Source organism: Leucopleurus acutus (assembly GCF_964270905.1).
Source record: "Leucopleurus acutus genome assembly, chromosome: 6".
Lineage (NCBI taxonomy): Eukaryota > Metazoa > Chordata > Mammalia > Artiodactyla > Delphinidae > Leucopleurus > Leucopleurus acutus.
The window spans coordinates 75,274,891-75,293,125 of NC_139149.1; the positions used below are offsets into that span (position 1 = coordinate 75,274,891).

General features: G+C 40.0%; 1 protein-coding gene across 3 annotated transcripts in view; it reads left to right on the forward strand.

Moving 5' to 3' along the window:
- The first annotated feature begins 1,411 nt into the window (after positions 1 to 1,411).
- Positions 1,412 to 18,235, forward strand: part of NAB1 (NGFI-A binding protein 1) — a 44,707-nt gene continuing 27,883 nt past the window's right edge. For all 3 annotated transcript variants that reach the window (XR_014326291.1, XM_082841859.1, XM_082841860.1), the window contains exons 1-2: positions 1,412 to 1,525; positions 11,322 to 12,159. Coding sequence is in view for 2 of the 3 variants with exons in the window: in XM_082841859.1 (XP_082697985.1) it covers positions 11,341 to 12,159 (819 nt within the window). In the remaining variant the exon portion in view is untranslated. The remainder of the gene's footprint in view (positions 1,526 to 11,321; positions 12,160 to 18,235) is intronic.

Here is an 18,235-nt window from a genome sequence, read left to right on the forward strand (position 1 = left end):
AGTAGTTTTAGATTTACTAGATGCTCTCTACCCTTCAAGAACACACTACTAAAATTCGAGGAATTCTTCCCTTTTCCCGTTTTTGCAAAGAAAGGAAAAATAGACCCTAAAACAAATTTCCAAATTTTTTGGCAATCGTTTAAGTACATTTTTGGAGGTGTTTTAATACTTTCTTTGGTTAGAAAAAGTTCATGCAAACCAAACTCAAAAATTCTACAGCGTGCCTTGGGAACTCTATTCGAACACACGCCAGGACTGTTCTAGCGCTGTCGGATTTTTACACCGTGGAAATAGAAAATATTAGCCAGTAAAATAACAAGCAGGTTTTCCGGAGGGTTGAGAAGGTTGGAATTAAGTTACCCAGCAAACAAGACGGTTGTCAACGCCGCACTTCGGGTTTGTGGGTTCCCACTCCTCCCCTCCTCCCTACGCCAGGACGGTGGTGGGCACGGGGCAAGATGGGCGGGGCTGAGATGCTCTGGAACTGCCAGTTTTCCTCCCAGCGCCGCGCACCTGCCACCCCCACTCCCTGCGGTCGCAAGCCCACTTCCCGCAGGATGCCTGGGCCGGCCGGGAGGGGCGCACCTGGCCCACCAGCCTCGAGCCGGCTCGGGCGGGAGCAGAGGCGAGACGGGCGCCCAGATTAGTGGGCTGAGCGTGCTATTTTTTTTTAAAATCAGCCTCCCGGGGGATGTTGGATTTGGCGGGGCGTGCTCTTTGAAACACTATATTGGGAACCTCACACATTTAAAAAAAAAATTTTTTTTTTAAATTGCAAACCTTCCCAGTTCCCTCGGCAGCTGGAGAGCAGGCCCGAGGCGGCGTCCCCTCCCTCCCTCCCGCCACCCCCGTTTTCCTCCTTCCCGCCCCCTCCCCCCGCCGGGAGCAGGATTCGCGGGAGCCGCCCCCTCCCGGGCGCCCACTTGGTTCCTCCCAGCTGCCGAGTGAATGGGCCGCCCTCCGGATTCCGCGGAGGGGGCGGCGGGAAGAGGCCGAGGCCGAGCCCGGGCCCCGGCGGCCGCCGCCCCCGCCCCCGCCCAGCGGCTGCCCACGCCGGGATCTGCGTCACTCGGCCGCGCGTGGGCGGGAGCCAGAGCGGCGAATGTACCAAGAGCGGAATCTCCCAATGTGACAGCGGGCGGGGTGGGGGTGTAGAGGCGGCGGAGGCGGGCGGGGGAGGGGGAGGGGACGGGCAGCGCGCGCGGGGAGCGAAGGGAGGCGGGGAGCAGGGGGGAGGACGCGGCGGGGGAGGTGCCGCCGCCGCCCGCGCCGGGAGGAGCCGCCGCCACCGCCACTGCGGCCGAGCGAGCGCCGTCGGGGCTGGCGGGCGGGAAGGAGTGGCGGGCCCGAGCTGGGGGTGGGGGGAGCAGGGAGAGAGCGCCCACCACCTTTCCTTCCCCCATCGATGGGAGCGGGGGCGTCCCGGCCGCAGCAGCCGAATGAGAGAGAGCCGGGGGCCGTCACTTCGGAGTTGCTAAGGCGTCCTGGGGGAGAGCGCGCCAAGACCGCTGCAGCCGCTGGCCTAGTACGTACCAACTGGCTGTCCGCCAACTGCGGGATGCGTTCAAGCTCGTGCGACCGCGGGCGAACTTGGAGCGGCGGAGTCTCCGGGCCGCGCCGGCACCTGGGGAGGCGGGCGTCCAGGGCAGCTGGCCCCGCGCGGCCGCCGCCGGAAGGAGAGGGCGGCATCGGGCTCGTGTGGGCGATTCCCGGAGAAATTCGGTGCGCAGGGGCAGCGAGAAGAGGGCGAGCGAGGCAGCGGGGCCGACCTGTGCATTCTCCTCCCAGAAAGCCGGGGGCGCAGCGTCCATTCTCCTGACCTGGCTGGGGCCGTCGCGCGGGACGCGGAGAGCGGAGCGGTGGTGGGTTGCGTGGTCTGTGGTGCGCGGTGGGTGCGCGCGCCGGCCCCAGAGTTTTGCAGCCACCTTCCGCAGGGGCAGAATCTTTTTGTTGGTTTGTTTACTTTGTAAGAGTGTTGCACTTAGAGCCTTAATTTTCGTCCTGGCTATCCTCTCCTTTGGAATGTAGTTTTCTTTTGGAAAGCGGAAGGAGAGTTTTGTTTGGAAGTGGCTTACAGAAACTTGGCACTGAGGTGCGATGGAAGCGAGAGACTCGTGCTCGTTAAGGCCGAGTGTGGGATTTGCAAACACATGTGGGACATACAGGCTTTGGATGCAGTAGTCTGTGACCTTATTCATGGAGAAACGTTGCAAGTGCAATCAAATGCTTATGGGCTGCATTGTCAGGGTTCACAAGGCGCAAGATATGAAACGACACTTCGAGTGAGCCTAATTGTTGTAAGATCTTGGGGGAAAGGATAATTGAATTGGAATATATTTGCATTTATAGGTTCCGCAGACCACGTTTTGCAGCAGGTGATCAGGAGGAATCCTTGACTTGCATATACTTAATTCCTCACTACGTGAGATCCGGGAGGCATGGAAAATTTGGGGGTAGATGTCAATTTAAAATTTCCTTCCGAAAGAGTTGATTTGGAGTAACCTGTCACTACCAATTGGTTTGCCAGTGACGTGTCTGCAAACTTAAGGAGTGCAAAGATCAGAGCTGAGAGGGAGATACTCGGATCTTGTTTAAAAATATTTTGGCAGTTTTAATAGATAATATTAGATTGCATAGGAACTGAATTTTAAAAAGATTAGTCACGTAGGAAATGCTAGGCTGTTTTGTTAGAGAAGTGCGCACGCAATGAAATACCTTCTTAGATTTTCACTTTTTTGAAAAATTTCCCCTCTAAAACATACCAGATTATGACACGTCCTGATTTATGTGTGGGTTTTAAGAAGGAATATTGGGAGAAAGGATGCAGAGGATTTACTTTCTCTATTTCGGGTGGGGACTGATATTTTCCAGAAGACCTAAAAAGCTGCCTCTAGTCTAGTCTAAGTGCCAGTAAAAGTGGCTTAGATTCAGGGGATATCCTTTTTTCCTCCATTTTCCAGCATTTGAAACATTTAATATTTTCGTTAAGTTTTAAAAATTACGTTGTTGTTATAGGTATTACCTTGCATGTAAGTGTTCTCTTGAGAGTTTATAGATGTCTGGCAAGGTCAGCCTTCTTTATTCCTGTTTGACTATTAGTTATTGGAAAATCAAGTCTTGAAAGAAAATGTTAAGGAACCATTGGAAGCTTTCTTGTTTTAATTTTACTATTTTTAACATCTTGCACAAAAGTTAATATGCCATCCTGGTGTTGGAAAAATTTCGTTTTCCTTGGCTCTGGTGATTTCCTATTATATGTGAATAAATCAATAATAATAATAAAAACATGGAGGCAGTGTAGATTTTTATTTCATTCTTCCTGCTAATTGTGGATGTAATGAACATGACAGAAATCCTTAGGAATACTATAGCTGATACAAGGAAATTTAGTGAGCTTATATAGCTAATAAATAATTTGATATATCTGGTGAATACATCTTGTCTTGTTTCAGAATTATTAATAAAATTGAATAATCTCAGCTAAATTAATTAAAAAATTTTCTTTTTTGATGACTAGTAAATATCCATTGCCCTGTAGAAAAGTTAATATATTTTCATTCTCCTTGTTGCTATTTGGAGAATCAGTTAAAGTATTAGATATTTTCTTTTAATCACATATTAAGAGCATATTGATTTCTTATTAAAGATTTTGGGTGTTTGTACCGTGGCTGCTTTGAAAGAAATTATAATGTATGACAAAGTGGGGGAGACCTTTGAAGAATTTATTGCATGAACTTTAAAAATTTAAAGTAAAAGATGGTTGCATGGAAACAGAAGTATGTCAGGTTTTTGTGTCCGTTGATCTAGACTCTGTCCTAAGACTTGGGGTTCATCTATTCCATTATGGTAAGTCAGGTTGTTTTTGTTGGTGCTATTCATGTGCATTATTGGAAATAAAAGCTTTGTACAATTTACCTTTAAGTGTGAAGCTGTATTCTGGATACCACAGAAGCATGGTATATTTTATGTTACTTTCATGGAAATGACCATTTTTTAATATGTTTTGAACAGGTTAAGATCTTGCTTGTATAATCATCTTGTGTATGCATATTTCATGTGGAGTTTATTAAAAATAATAAGGAATAAATAATGCCCACTTAAGCATAATACAACGTTCCTAGCCCCTTTGCTTTGGATTTAGTTTTATTTTAACTCCTTCGTTCATTCTTTTTAGTAGAATGAAAAACAGTACAGTTTTTATATTAAATGCAAATTTCCTTTTTGATCTGACATTTTCAAAAACTAGTGCAGTAGTAGAATATACTCCCTTAAACTTAACAGTGGAACAAGTGGGAAATTAGAGAAGTTGATTTTGGGGGAAAAAGTAGCAATCCTCGTCAGAATTCTCACAGCTAAAACATACCATTAAGCTTTCAAATAGTTTTGTCATTTCTCAATACATTGTATTTAGAGAGTTGCACCTTAACTTGTACAGTATGTTAATTTAATAATTTTTAAAGATAAATTTCTGGGAAAAAATGATAAAATTTATATGTACTGTGTGCATACTACATGCTCAAATGGCACTTAATGTATGTTGAATAATTTGACTGTTAGTTGATTGAAGAATTTCCAGCCATATTATATGAAATACTAGTGTTTACCTGTTGGTATCACAGCTAAGTTATTGTTTAATTGCAAAATAAATCTGATTCTTTTCTAACTTTGATAAATTTAGGGTTATACACTGAAACTAATTAAAATTTTGAGGTTTATAAGAAATTTTTTCCAGCTTCATTCAGAATTCAGAAAAAATCAGTAGGAGAGAACATTTTAAGTTTCCTAAATTACTGTTAATTCATTAGAAGCTATATGTTTAATTCACAGCTATTACAGTAATAAGATCCAAAAATATCTTGACTTAAGATATATCCCTGCATGCTTATTAATAAATATGCCTAGTTAAATTGTTTGGTACTTAAAACACATACACAGGAGTGAGGACCTGGGTCGACCTGCTATCTTAAATAACCCATCATGTAACTAAACTACATTTAAGTATTTTAGGTTGAGTTCTAGGACTGGGACAAAAATGAGAAGAATTCACTTCCTAGGCTTAAGGCTTATCCTTCCCTAAGCCAAATTCTGGCTTGTCATAAACCTTTCCAGTCTCAACCTGTAGTGTACCCTTTCCCCAGGCTCCTATACCTTCAGGCTACATTCTCCCAACCTTGGCAATACTTGCGAGGCTTTAAACGCGGTCACTCGCCTCAGATTTCCTATCTCCTTCCTTGCCATTGCCCATCTCTAGCTTTCATTCCCTTAGCGTGTACTGAATCTCATCTAGGTGTTAGAGGAAAACAGTCTGGTGGAACTAATTCACCTTAATCTGTAAGTGACTCATGAGCTAACGCTTCCCAAGTTTTTTCACATGTTTTTAGAAGTCTGTTAAGAGCTTGCTGTTAACTTAGATAATTTTAAAGTAAAAATTTCAGGCTGTGTTGGGAGGCAGGAATTTACAGTCCTCTGCATAAATAAGTCAGATTTTACTAGGATTTTGCCCTTGGTTTCTCCCCACTCCTGGCAGAGTCTCTCTTCTTTGGAATGCCATGGACTTCATAAAAGTGTGTGTATTCATATATATTTCCTGCATCACGAAGAGGAGGATTCAAGTGTAGTGTTCATGAATGCATTTGAGTCTAATGATCATTTATAGGATTGATGTTTATTAGGGGATAACATTTTAATTCGTCGAAACCAAGAGGAAAGAGACCTGGGATCTCTCGTGCCTGAAATTGACTTAAAAGGCTGCTTTTGGGGCTGGGCTAACATGATGTCTGTTGTCGCTGCAACCACGTGTGTTTCTGTAAAGGGAGAGCATCCGGCCATCTTATGGGAATCCACCACACAGGCTATAAAAAAGGGGAAGTATTGAGGATGAGAGAATGAAAAAGATTGTAGGTAAAGTAGCAGGATGTGCTTTTGTTAGATTGGACCCTAATTTACACAGAGGTTATTCCTTTTGGAATATAAAAGAAGGCTGCTGATCAGATTCTGACTCAAATGTTGGGTTTCATTCAACAGAAGCCTTTATAGAGATGTTGTTCTACCTTGAACGCTTTGCTGGGAGTAGAGGGGGATAAAAGATGAATGAGAACTAGTCCCTACCATCAAGGAGCCTGTAGCCTAAGGTAACCTGTTCTACAGGACCATGGCAGTCTGCTTCTCTGTTCCATGGCTCCTTATGTATTGAAGATAACATTTGGCATAGCATTTATCAGAGTGGTTAAGTGTGTGTTTACTCGTCTGTATCCTGATTCTTAACAGTTTCTTTGTGAAGAACCATTTGAGGAAAGTCCAGTGTTTGGCATGAGCATAGGGGCAGGTTAAGGACCACAGAGGAGGCTGGACAGGTCTGGGATGCCTATATGAGTAGTTTGGATTTTTTTCTCCATGAAGTGGGGAGATTTGCGTAGGTGAGTAAAGAGCCACACCTGTACTTTAGGAAGATAAAGTTGGCATTGCAGTATGGGAAGTATTGAAGGTGAGGTAGCTGTTTTCAAAGTTGGGGCAAGAAGCAAGGGGAAAATTAGAATTAGGTGCTTTTGAGGCAGAGAAAGAAAAAGGGTGGTGATGTGGCCTAAGGACATGTAGATTGGAGGAAGGAAGAGGAAAACAGAAACATGAACGGATAAAGAAAATATGGTATATACATGCAATGGAATATTACTCAGCCATAAAAAAGAATGAAATTCTGCTATTTGCAACAACATGGATGGAATTGGAGGGTATTTTGCTAAGTGAAGTAAGTCAGAGAAAGACAAATACTGTATAATATCACTTATATGTGGAATCTTAAAAATAAAACTAGTGAATATGACAAAAAAGAAACAGACTCACAGATATAGAACAAACAAGTAATTACCAGTGGGGAGGGGGAAGGGGATTAAGAGGTACAAACTACTATGTATAAAATAAATAAGCTACAAGGATATATTGTACAGCACAGGAAATATAGCCAATATTTTATAATGACTGTAAATGGAATATGACCTTTAAAAATTGTGAATCATTATGTTGTACACCTGAAACTTATATAATATTGTACATCAACTATACCTCAATAAAATTAGAAAAAAAAAGGAATCTCTACTTTTATTAATCCAGGAAACTGGAAGAGTAGTGGTGCAACTAAAAGAAATGAGAGTTGGGAAGAGTAGATTTGGGAATCTGGAAGAAGGGAGGAAAATGAGATAACATACTTGCTTTTGGACTTACCAAATTTGAGATGTTTGACAATCTCCACATGGTAGTTGAAATGCTGAATTATCAGAAAAAGTTTGGGTTCTCAAACTTTTCGGGTATGAAGATCACTTTTTAAACTAAAAAAAAAAAAAAGCAAGTACTCATTAATTTTGCTTAGTGTTTGTTGATATAATGGCAACAACTGTGAATTCAGTTACACTTTTAAATGAGTTTGTATTAAATCACAAAGTATTTATTTACTTTTATTTGCAAAGTAGATGCATATGTGTGAGACAGTGCTTGGTGTATGTTTGGATTTGAGAACACTTTGCAGGAACTCCACGAACCACTGGCCCAAGCTACAGATAGCAGTTTGGAGGTCAGTCTGCTATAGGTGATATTGAAGCCTGGGAGTGGACGAGATCATCATGGGAGAATATGGAAAGACAGTAGAAATGGGATCTAATATAAAACGTTGGAAAATTCCTGCACTTACAATAGAGTAAGGGAAGGCAACATAATATAGCAAAAAGTCAGGTGAAGAGTGTTTCAGGGAGTGATGTCAAGCTGCAGAGAGGTTAAAGAGAAAAGCTGGTGATCACTCAGGAGTTCCTCGAGAGTTTTGATCGAGGAGTCAGGACAGAAGGCAGGCTGAAGCTTCTTGGAACAGATTGAGGCAGGTTTGAAGGAATAGTTCTTCTTTTCCCTTGTGACCATTAAAGACTCTGCCTTACTCTAAATCCCCACGTCCCAGCTTGGAGAAAGTCAGAGAAGTTTTGTTTCCCATATTCATATTAAGTGCTGTGTTGTGGTTCGAGGACAAAGCTGGAGTTGACCAGTCAAGTTTTCTGAGCCAAACCAGCTCCTTATTTCACTTAGCATAGTTTAAATCTGGCAGATGACTGATCCTACCCCATAAGGAGCCAAAGTGAGTTTGTTTTTAAAAGGTTCAGGAACAAATCATTACCATTTAAAATAGATCATTGAATAACAAACAACAACAAATGGCCTTAAATGAGTCCATTGTTTAATTCCTCTTCCTCTGGAGCTGACCAAGCTGAGGAACATTTAAGCTGGTGCAAGTGGAGGTTTGCTGTATTTAGGCCCTTGGTTTAGCTTTTGAGTGAAGTTAAAAAATGGGTAACCGGTTTCTCTTAATTGTGGAATTTATAAAAAGGTCACACTCAGCATGATTGTTCCAGCACCTCTTGAACAGGCGAGGTAACTGGAGTTTGCAGCTGAGTAGATTTACTCTACTCGCAGCTTCCTATATTATATAGTATTGTGTTAGGATCCTTTCATGTTTAGATTGGAGAGATGAAGTTTTCTTTTGATTTATTTGACCTGCATGTCGAAACACGAATAGATACAGGGTTTGTAAAAACAGAAAATCTCATAAAAATTTTCTTTTAAATCAAATCAAGTTAATGTATGAAGTGGTGGTTGTTTAAATTATCCCAACAGGCTTTGTAGGAAACTGAAACATTCTCTTAAAGCAAAAAGCTTAGGGAGAAAACTCCTTTCCCAGCAGTAAGTGTGGGCCTTTAGAAAGCCTCCTGGGAGTCTAAATAGTTCACTTATTTATCTTTCATCTGGTGTCTTGACTTTGAAAATGTACACTGGGTCCTATCAGTCCTTATGGGGATATTATAATCATGACTACTTTCTTACCGGAACATAAGGGATTTCTCTTAGGAACTAGTGGGTTTCCTTTCTTTCTGGGTAAAGATGAGAAAGGATAAAAGTTGAAAATCAATATTTTCTAAAATCTTTGGCTTATCTCAGAAGAATAAAACCTAAGTTTGGGTTTTTAGTTCTCCTTTAGTTTCTCTTCTACATTTGTCCATCATACACTCTTTGTTCTCTTATGGCTCATAAAAAGATTCAAGAAATCTGTTCTGGATTTTCTCATGTAATTTTTACTTTATTCCATAATTTGGGGGAGTATATATGGTGAGATAATTGATGACACCATAAATCTTGCAAGGTTACAGTCCTCTGATAAAAATGATTTTGTGTGTGTATGTGCATACATATATATTTATGCGTGTGTATAGATATTTTTTTGTGTGTATCCTCTTGAGTTGAAAGCCCGTGGAGCTATTGCATTAGGTGTATGAAGGGAAAGTAGGTTTCCTTTCCTCTACCTCAGACACTTTCTAGAAACCCTTCCATTTGGTATAATGTTGTTCAATACAGACTTTAACTTGTGTCTGTAACTCCCAAGAGCTTGTTTTTGTGGGTTAGTGTCCAGCTGGATGATAGATTCTCTCCCCAAAAAGTCTCCCCTGGAGTGGGAGGACAAAGCAGATCCTCCTATGGGTGATTCAGAAGATGCAGGAATGTTTTTTCCAGAGAACTGAGGTGGCATGAACATGACGGTGGTCTCAAAACCTGTAGGAGTTCATGGTGCCCAGAGTGCACTAAATAGGGATCCTCTAGTGTAGTTTGCCAAATTTGCCAAATCATGAGAGTCTGCTGAGATGCAACCCAAGGACCTAGGAAATTATATTTTTTCAGAAGCACCCCACATGATTTCTTGGCTGTCAGCAGACGTTTAGTGGGCTCAGATGCAGTCTTTTTTTATGTATCTTGGGAAGTCATCAGGTCACCTGGCAATGCCCTTATAAAATAAAGAACCATAAAATTTGAGGAGGTCAGTAATTGATTAGAGCAGACGGTGGATGACACAGAGGTTCCAGGAGATGGGGGCTTCCCAGGAGTCAGTCCTTAGGTGGTAGGGAAATGCATTCTCCTTGGATGGGATGACTGAAACTGGAATTCTGGGTAGAATTCTGGTTGATGGCATAAAGCAGAAGTCCCAAATGTGGTGATCTGGTGTTCCTAATATTCCTCTGCTTGTCTTATCTCCCAGTTAACAATTGCTCCTTACTTTCTGAGTTGAGAGTGGAGCTTTCACTTTCCTTTGGTGTATGTATTCTTTTAGCCTACTATAATTTTTGCCCTTAGAGGGCTATAGGGTCCTTTTAATCCTAAAGGTGCATTGATTACAAGTTTGTTTCTCTTAAATGGAAGTACTTGGCCAACTCCTCTTTGCCTGTGGAAGGTCTCCAGGCAACTGTGAATAACTTTTAAAGGCTGCTAAGAGGTCAAGCAGTGCTTTGCTGGGTCTCGCTCTGTCTCTTTAAAGGCAGACTTCTCTGCCTTGCTTGAGCTCTAAAAGTATTGGTTCCTTGTCTCTGTCTTAGGCTCCCTGCTGCTTCTTTGGAGGGATCTTCCACCCTCTTTGGCTTCATCCTGTGTCTCTAACCCTGAGACACACTTAGGCTCCAGTCTGTTATTTTGCACACAGGACAGTTCTACTTAAGCATTCTACCTTGTGCCATGTTCAGGTGCCATGTGTTTGAAAGGGAATTCCATCATCCCTGATTTTCTGTATCCCCAATGCCTGTTGCAGTTCTAGACATTTCCTCTCCTTTTCATCACTTACATCTAAGTGATCACCAAGTCTTGTCTGAATTTTTCCTGCCTCTTTTTTTCTCAGTTCCTAAATATACCACCTTCTATCTTATCAACTCCAGTTCATACTGAAATCTCTCATCCTCTGCCTGCCAGACTAATCTTGCTACTTTTTTTTTTATAAAATGGGAATTAACTCTACCTATCTCCCAGGGCTGTTGTGAGGATTAGACATAATATAAAGTGTTTGTCATACAGTGTGACACAAAATAAGTATTCAGTGCATGGTAGCATAGTATACTTCTTACCCCCTTCTGAATTTGATTATCCTTCACTTTGCCTCTGTGTCCACACCATGGAAGCAGCAAAGTGAATAGTCAAAAATATGGGATATAGAGCCCTGTGAGCCTTGGTTTGAGTCCCTAGACTTCTGCTTAGCTATTTGTGAGATCTCAGGCAAATTACTTATCTTCTTTGAGCCTTTATAATTTTTTCTTTAAAATGGAAACTATTACTGAATATTGACCATTAAGGTTGATAGAGTAAAATAAGGTAACTTAGGCATAGAGAGAATGCTTCCTTAACAGTCAGTTGCTATGCAAATGCTGCTTGTTTTTTATTCTTCCCATACTGAACTCTTAAATCCTATAGTGTCTAACAAATAGGCTTAAGAAGTTTGGAGCAAGTGTGATGAGTATTTCCTCTTCTTTTTGCAGGTTAAGCCCATCCACAGTAATGGCCGCGGCCCTACCCAGGACCCTGGGGGAGTTGCAGCTGTACAGAATATTACAAAAAGCCAATCTGCTTTCTTATTTTGATGCCTTTATCCAACAAGGTGGTGATGATGTCCAGCAACTCTGTGAAGCTGGAGAAGAGGAATTCTTGGAAATCATGGCACTCGTGGGCATGGCTAGCAAGCCCCTTCATGTTAGGAGGCTACAGAAGGCTTTGAGAGACTGGGTTACAAACCCTGGCCTTTTCAATCAGCCGCTGACGTCCCTGCCTGTCAGTAGCATACCCATCTATAAATTACCAGAGGGATCACCAACCTGGCTGGGAATATCCTGCAGCAGTTATGAAAGAAACAGCAATGCCCGGGAACCTCATTTAAAAATCCCCAAGTGTGCTGCCACCACCTGTGTGCAGAGCTTGGGACAGGGGAAATCAGACGTGGTGGGGAGCTTAGCGCTGCAGAGTATCAGTGAGTCTCGACTCTGGCAAGGCCACCATGCCACTGAGAGCGAGCACAGCCTCTCCCCAGCTGACCTTGGCTCTCCAGCTTCCCCAAAAGAAAGTAGCGAGGCGCTGGATGCTGCTGCCGCGCTCTCTGTAGCCGAGTGTGTGGAACGAATGGCCCCCACGCTGCCGAAAAGTGAGTTAAACGAAGTGAAAGAGCTGCTAAAAACCAACAAGAAGTTGGCCAAAATGATTGGTCACATCTTTGAGATGAGTGATGATGATCCACACAAAGAGGAGGAAATTCGAAAATATAGTGCAATATATGGCAGATTTGACTCCAAGAGAAAGGACGGGAAACATCTCACGCTTCATGAGGTAAAAAGCCCACATTTTTCTTTGTGCATATGTGGTGTGTTGTGTCTCTTAGAGATTAATTTGGTAATAGTTTGCAGCTAAGGAGACACATTACCTGAAAGCAGTATTAAAGACATTTAGGTTTAGCAAAATGTAACTCTTTAGTGAAAATAGACCATATCTATTGTGTGTGTTAGGGTATTTTTGTGTTGAATTCAAACACGTTGAGCTTTGGAACTACAGTGTAGGGTGACTTTTAGAAAAATATCAGAATTTAAGCAGTGAGAGCATAAAGTCTTTGCATGTACAAGGCAGTTTGTCTTTTAATTAAGAAATAAAATGAGATTTTAAGTAGAACAAAAATCATTTTTGTAGACTTTTTTTAGAAAAAAAATTTGTAAACAATAACCATAACTTAAAGTGATTTTCAGCTAGCATAGAAAACAAAATTATTTTAGATGAATGTTAGAAGAATTATTATAGCTTTGAATATTGTTTTGGTTTGACATTTGGCATTAAAAATTCTCATTTTATTTTTGTAGCACTCTATCCAGAAATACTTTGCTTAAGCAGAAGAATGCATATACGTATGTGTCTTTCTCATTTACTCCCTTTTTCTTGTCTATCTGGCCAACACATCATATTTAAGGCTCAAGCATCTTTAAGACCTTAAGACTCAAGCATAAGCTTAAGTCTTTTTTGATATGTTTTCCCCCAAGTGACCTTTCCTTTCCATTTTTATCCCTGTATAATATACACTTCTGTCACAGTAACTTCAACACTTTATTGTACTTATATATATACTGGTCTATCCCTCACAGTATACTTTGGGATTCTTCAAGGCAGAGATAATGTCTCATTCATTTTTATATCTTCAGAATCTAATGCACCCAATAAATGCTTGAAAAATAAATGCATTTCAAAAGTTAAAAAACGATTTCATAGCTAAAATTTATAGCCATTTATCCATTAGAAGAAAGAGAAACTCTCCTTGAAAAAAATGTTCAGTTGAATGCAGTATTTCATGTTAGAAACATTAGATCTTCCCCCCAGACTTATACTTTAACACAAAAAATATTATATATTTATTGAAAAAGTATTCAATCATTACAAAAGGATGTGAAGTGATTGAATCTGTAAACATTCACATTCTTTTATTTACCTATACAAATGTGGGATCATATTTTGTACACTCTTCCTCCAAATTCTTTTTTATAAACTTAACAAAATACTCAAAGTACAGTGTACTATTAGATATATTTTTTAAGTGATTACATATAGAGCTACCTTATTCATTTATGGGTTATATTATATTTCACAATATGAATGTGCTGTTATTTATCTTAACCATTCACTTTTTGATGTCACTTAAGTTGTTTCCATTTTTAAAATTTTATATATGGTAGGACGTGAACATGACACATATATATCTTTACAGACTTGTGCATGTTTTCCTATAGAATAGAGTCCCAACATGTAAAATTATGGGATCAAAGAATAAGTAGATTTAATATTTTAGTAGATACTGCTAACTTGCCTTCTAAAAAAGCTGCAGCAATTTACATTTTCACAGTCGTTGTACGCAGGTGTCCATTTTTCCACTCTCTTGCATTTATCATTTTTAATCTTTGTCAGTCTAAGAGATGAAAAAATTATCATTGCTCAAATTAACTTTCCTTAGTGAGTATGAGTATCTTTTCTTATGTTTAACAGACATCCAATTTTATATTCATATCCTTTGTTTTAATGTTGGAGTTGTTTGGTTGTTTTGTCTAACCTTTAAAATATTGGTAAGAACTTTTTATATTTTAAGGATATTAACCTTTGTCTTATGTTGTAAACATTTTCCCAGATTATCATTTGTCCTTTGACCTTTCAGACTGGTTGCCATGTGGAAGTTTAATTTTATATAGTAATATTCATTGATCTTGTCCTGTGTGATTTCATTTGTCTAATTCTCTATTCCTTCACCAGTATAGAGTTAGGTTAATTACTGTAGCTAAGTAATGTACTTTAATATATGGAAAGGCAAGTGCCCCTTCTATGGTACTGTTCTGCAGCCTCTGTTTTTTCAGGTAATCTTACACATTTCTCCTTCCAAATGAAATTTTTAATGCATTTGTCAAATTTCCCCAAAATTTCTGTTGGTGTTTTGATTAGAAATGCCTTAAAGGTATAGATTAATTTGGACAAAAATGATATATTTACAATAATGAAAACTCCCGTTCAGTAATATACTATATGTGTTTACTTAGATCTTTTATATTCCTCAGTAATTTCTTAGTTCTTTATTCATAGGTTTTGCACATTTCTTGTTAGGTCAAATACTGTGTATTATGTATGTATATTAAATGTCTGTATCATAAACATACATTTATTTTGCATATATATACAGGTATATAAGATATAAAAGTGTATAATCGTCAATGAAATTTTTTCCTGCTTTTTAAAATTACTATCACTGGCCGATTTTTGTATATTAATCTTGTCTTCAGCAATTTCACCATCTGATATTTTAAAATAAATTATTTTAGGGCTTCCCTGGTGGCGCAGTGGTTGAGAGTCCGCCTGCCGATGCAGGGGACACGGGTTCGTGCCCCGGTCCGGGAAGATCCCACATGCCATGGAGCGGCTGGGCCTGTGAGCCATGGCCGCTGAGCCTGCGCGTCCGGAGCCTGTGCTCCGCAACAGGAGAGGCCACAACAGTGAGAGGCCCGCGTACCGCAAGAAACAAAAACAAAAACAAGAAACAAACAAAAAAAACAAAATAAATTATTTTAGATATGAATGGATACTGGTGCTTAATATCAGAAGTGGTTAGCAAAATTAGTCACAGGGGATTCTGTGATTTGATCTATTTTGGGCATATCCTTTTGTAATTGTTACATATTGTTGCCATACAATAATGGACTCACAAGAACTTGTGCGTAGATCTAGAAAATACAGGTAGCATTATAATTCGGATACACTTTGACAGTTTCATTACCTATGAACCAATAGAGAAATCTACTACAAGGTCGTCAGTAATAGGAAACAAAGGGCAAAATATGTTGGCAGTTTTAGGTTCATGCTATAATCCAGTTTTCATATAATTTTTAAAACAGAGCAGATGAAACACAGTCAAGGGCCTGTCTTTTTATTAAAGCAAAAGTATGTTAAAGAGATGACTTTAATAAAGCCTGTCAACCTCACTTAAAAAAATCCCGACCTACTTCAAAAAAATGCAAAGTGAATTATTTCACACTTTGCTTTTGCTAAGGGGCTCTTTGCTTCTTTGGATAAATAGGCACAGGTGGTATTTACGTAATGAGCCCATTGTGGGTTTCCCAAAATAAGGGAACAGTCAAAATGAATGCCAGCGGCTGAGATGTGGGGTTGGGGGTTTTGGAAAGTGTGGCTTGTGAAGCTTAACTTAGACCACTTATTATTTGTAACTCAAGTATGTGAGTCTGGTCTAATAATATAGTTTAGGATAGAAGTTTATGAATCAGGACACTTGCTTCAAACTAGTAACCATTCAAGAGTTTGGTGGAAATCACAAAATCCTGAGGGAATTAAAAGAAAGAAGGTACTGTCAAGTGTACCTTTTAGGTACACTTGTGATAATTTCACATGTTTTCATTTGACTGTTTACAATGAGAGCAAGATTTTTGAGTTTTTCCAAATTCCTAAGATTAAAGAATGTTACTAATTTATCCTCAGTTTCTAAATAAGGAAATACGTGACTTATTCTTAATTCACTTTTGGTAGTATTTCTGAGAGTTTTCTTCATATAAACACTGAACACTCACTCTCTTTCAAGACATATAAGTAGGTCACGAGCAGATGAAAATCAGGAAGTTACCTATACCTGAAAAAATTTTTTCAACTCACAGGCATATAAAATTCTTATTCTTTTTTTTTTTGCGGTACGCGGGCCTCTCACTGTTGTGGCCTCTCCCGTTGCGGAGCACAGGCTCCGGACGCGCAGGCTCCGCGGCCATGGCTCACAGGCCCAGCCGCTCCACGACATGTGGGATCTTCCCGGACCAGGGCACGAACCCGCGTCCCCTGCATCGGCAGGCGGACTCTCAACCACTGTGCCACCAGGGAAGCCCTCTTATTCTTACATGCATTTTTATACTTGTTTCCAAGTATACATTGTAAATATATAATTCTTTACATTTTACAGTAAAGAATTGTAGAATGAATCATTGTTACACACACTGTTTTTAAGCTAGAGAATCAGTGATGGTCTTAGGACATGGCTAGGTATGGCCTGGGGCCATAGGCGTCAGACCATGAAGATGGTGTGAGGGGCTGAGGCCTAGTTACTGGTGTGGGACAGGTGCTAAGGGACAAACCCAGAAGCAGTACTAGAAGGAAGTCCAGGCAGGCAGAGTTCCATCTGTCCAAAGGTGTGTTGGCAGAGTATTTGGTAAACTAGGTAAGCAGTATGCATCAAATCTTAAAGAAATGAATGGATAAAGAGAGAGAAACAAAGTTGAGAATAGCAAGGCCGTGGAGAATGTAGGGGCTTGTAATATTCAGAAATAAAAGCACATAGACAAGTCGGCATTATATCAATAGAATATTTGTCAGCAGATAGCAACGTCCAGCTGAAGAGCTCTGGAACTCAAAGATAGGAAGGGGAAGAAGAGGAGAATGTGGAGTTAGTGGGTAAGTTGTAGACCTAGTGGAAATGCTACAGGAACTGGAGTGCTAAGCAGGTTACTAACATAAGGACCTAGGCCCACAGAATACATGGCGATGCCAAGTTTAGGTCAGTTACCACTGTAGTGTTGAGAAGGCAAGGCTGAGTGTTTCAGAGAAGCCCAACAGTCTTAGTTCTGAGGGAGGGGGAATGCCAAATCCGGGAACCTCTTAGACCTGAGCATATTACTAGTGAGTTATGATGCTGAATTCCGAACTCTCAGCTTGAGTGGATCAATTTCAACGTCTAATACTTGAAAAGAAATGTTGGACATTCCCTTTTGATCATTTAAAAAAGTGGATTATAGGACTATTAGGGTAGTCTTTCTTCTTGAGTCACTTTTGATAAGTCACATTTTTCTGAGAATTTGTCCATTTCATCTAAGTTTTCAAACATATTGGCATAAAGTCGTTTATCGTTTTTAAGACCTAATATTGTTTGTACATTTGTCTCTTTTTCCCTGATCAGTCTTGCCAGAGGTTTGTCAACTATATTAATCTTTTCAGGGATCTGCAAACTAGAGCCTGTGAGCAAAATGTAGCCCACCTCCTGATTTTGCACATAAACTTTTATTGGAATACAGCCATGCCTATTTGTTTATGTATTATCTATGGCTACTTTTGAGCTATGATGTAGCATTGGGTAGTTGTAACACAGACTGGCCTATGAAGCCTAAAATATTTACTATCTGACCTTTTACAGAAAAGCTTTCCAACTTCTTTTTGAGGAAGCACTTTTGGCTTAATTGATATTTTTAGTTGTGCTGTGTTTGTGTTTACATCTGCTTTCTTACAGTTTATTTTATTGTTCTAACTTATATTTTGTCCTGAGTTCATTAATGTTCAGCTGTTCTTCTTTTCTCATGTAAGGAGTGAAGGCCATAAATTCTCACTATGTATTGAATTAGCATTATTCCCAAAGTTTTGATATGTGGTTATTTTATTATTTTTTAATTCTGATTATTTCTCTTTTTATTTATGACTTCTTTTCTAATCCATGAGTTATTAAGAAGTTTTTTTCATTTCCTAATATGAGGGGGTTTTTCCTTTATTCTTTTTCCCAGTGATTTCTAACTGAATTACATTGTGGTCAGAGAACATGGTTTGTATGATGCCAGCCCTTTAAAATTTGTTGAGATATGAGTTATGGCCCAGTATGTGGTCAGTGTTTTTAAAGTGCTTCTGCAGTTGTTGGTAGAGTGTTCTGTATGTGTCTGTTTTAACAAGCTTATTAACTGTTTCTCAAACCTTCTATAGACTGTTTTTTTTTTTTTTTTTGTCTGCTTGCTCTATCAGTAGCTAAGAGTTGTGTGTGAAAATCACCTACTCTGATTGTGGAGTTGTCTATTTCTCTATGTACTATGCAGCAACCTTATTAATCTTTAATAATGCATTTAGTTTTAAA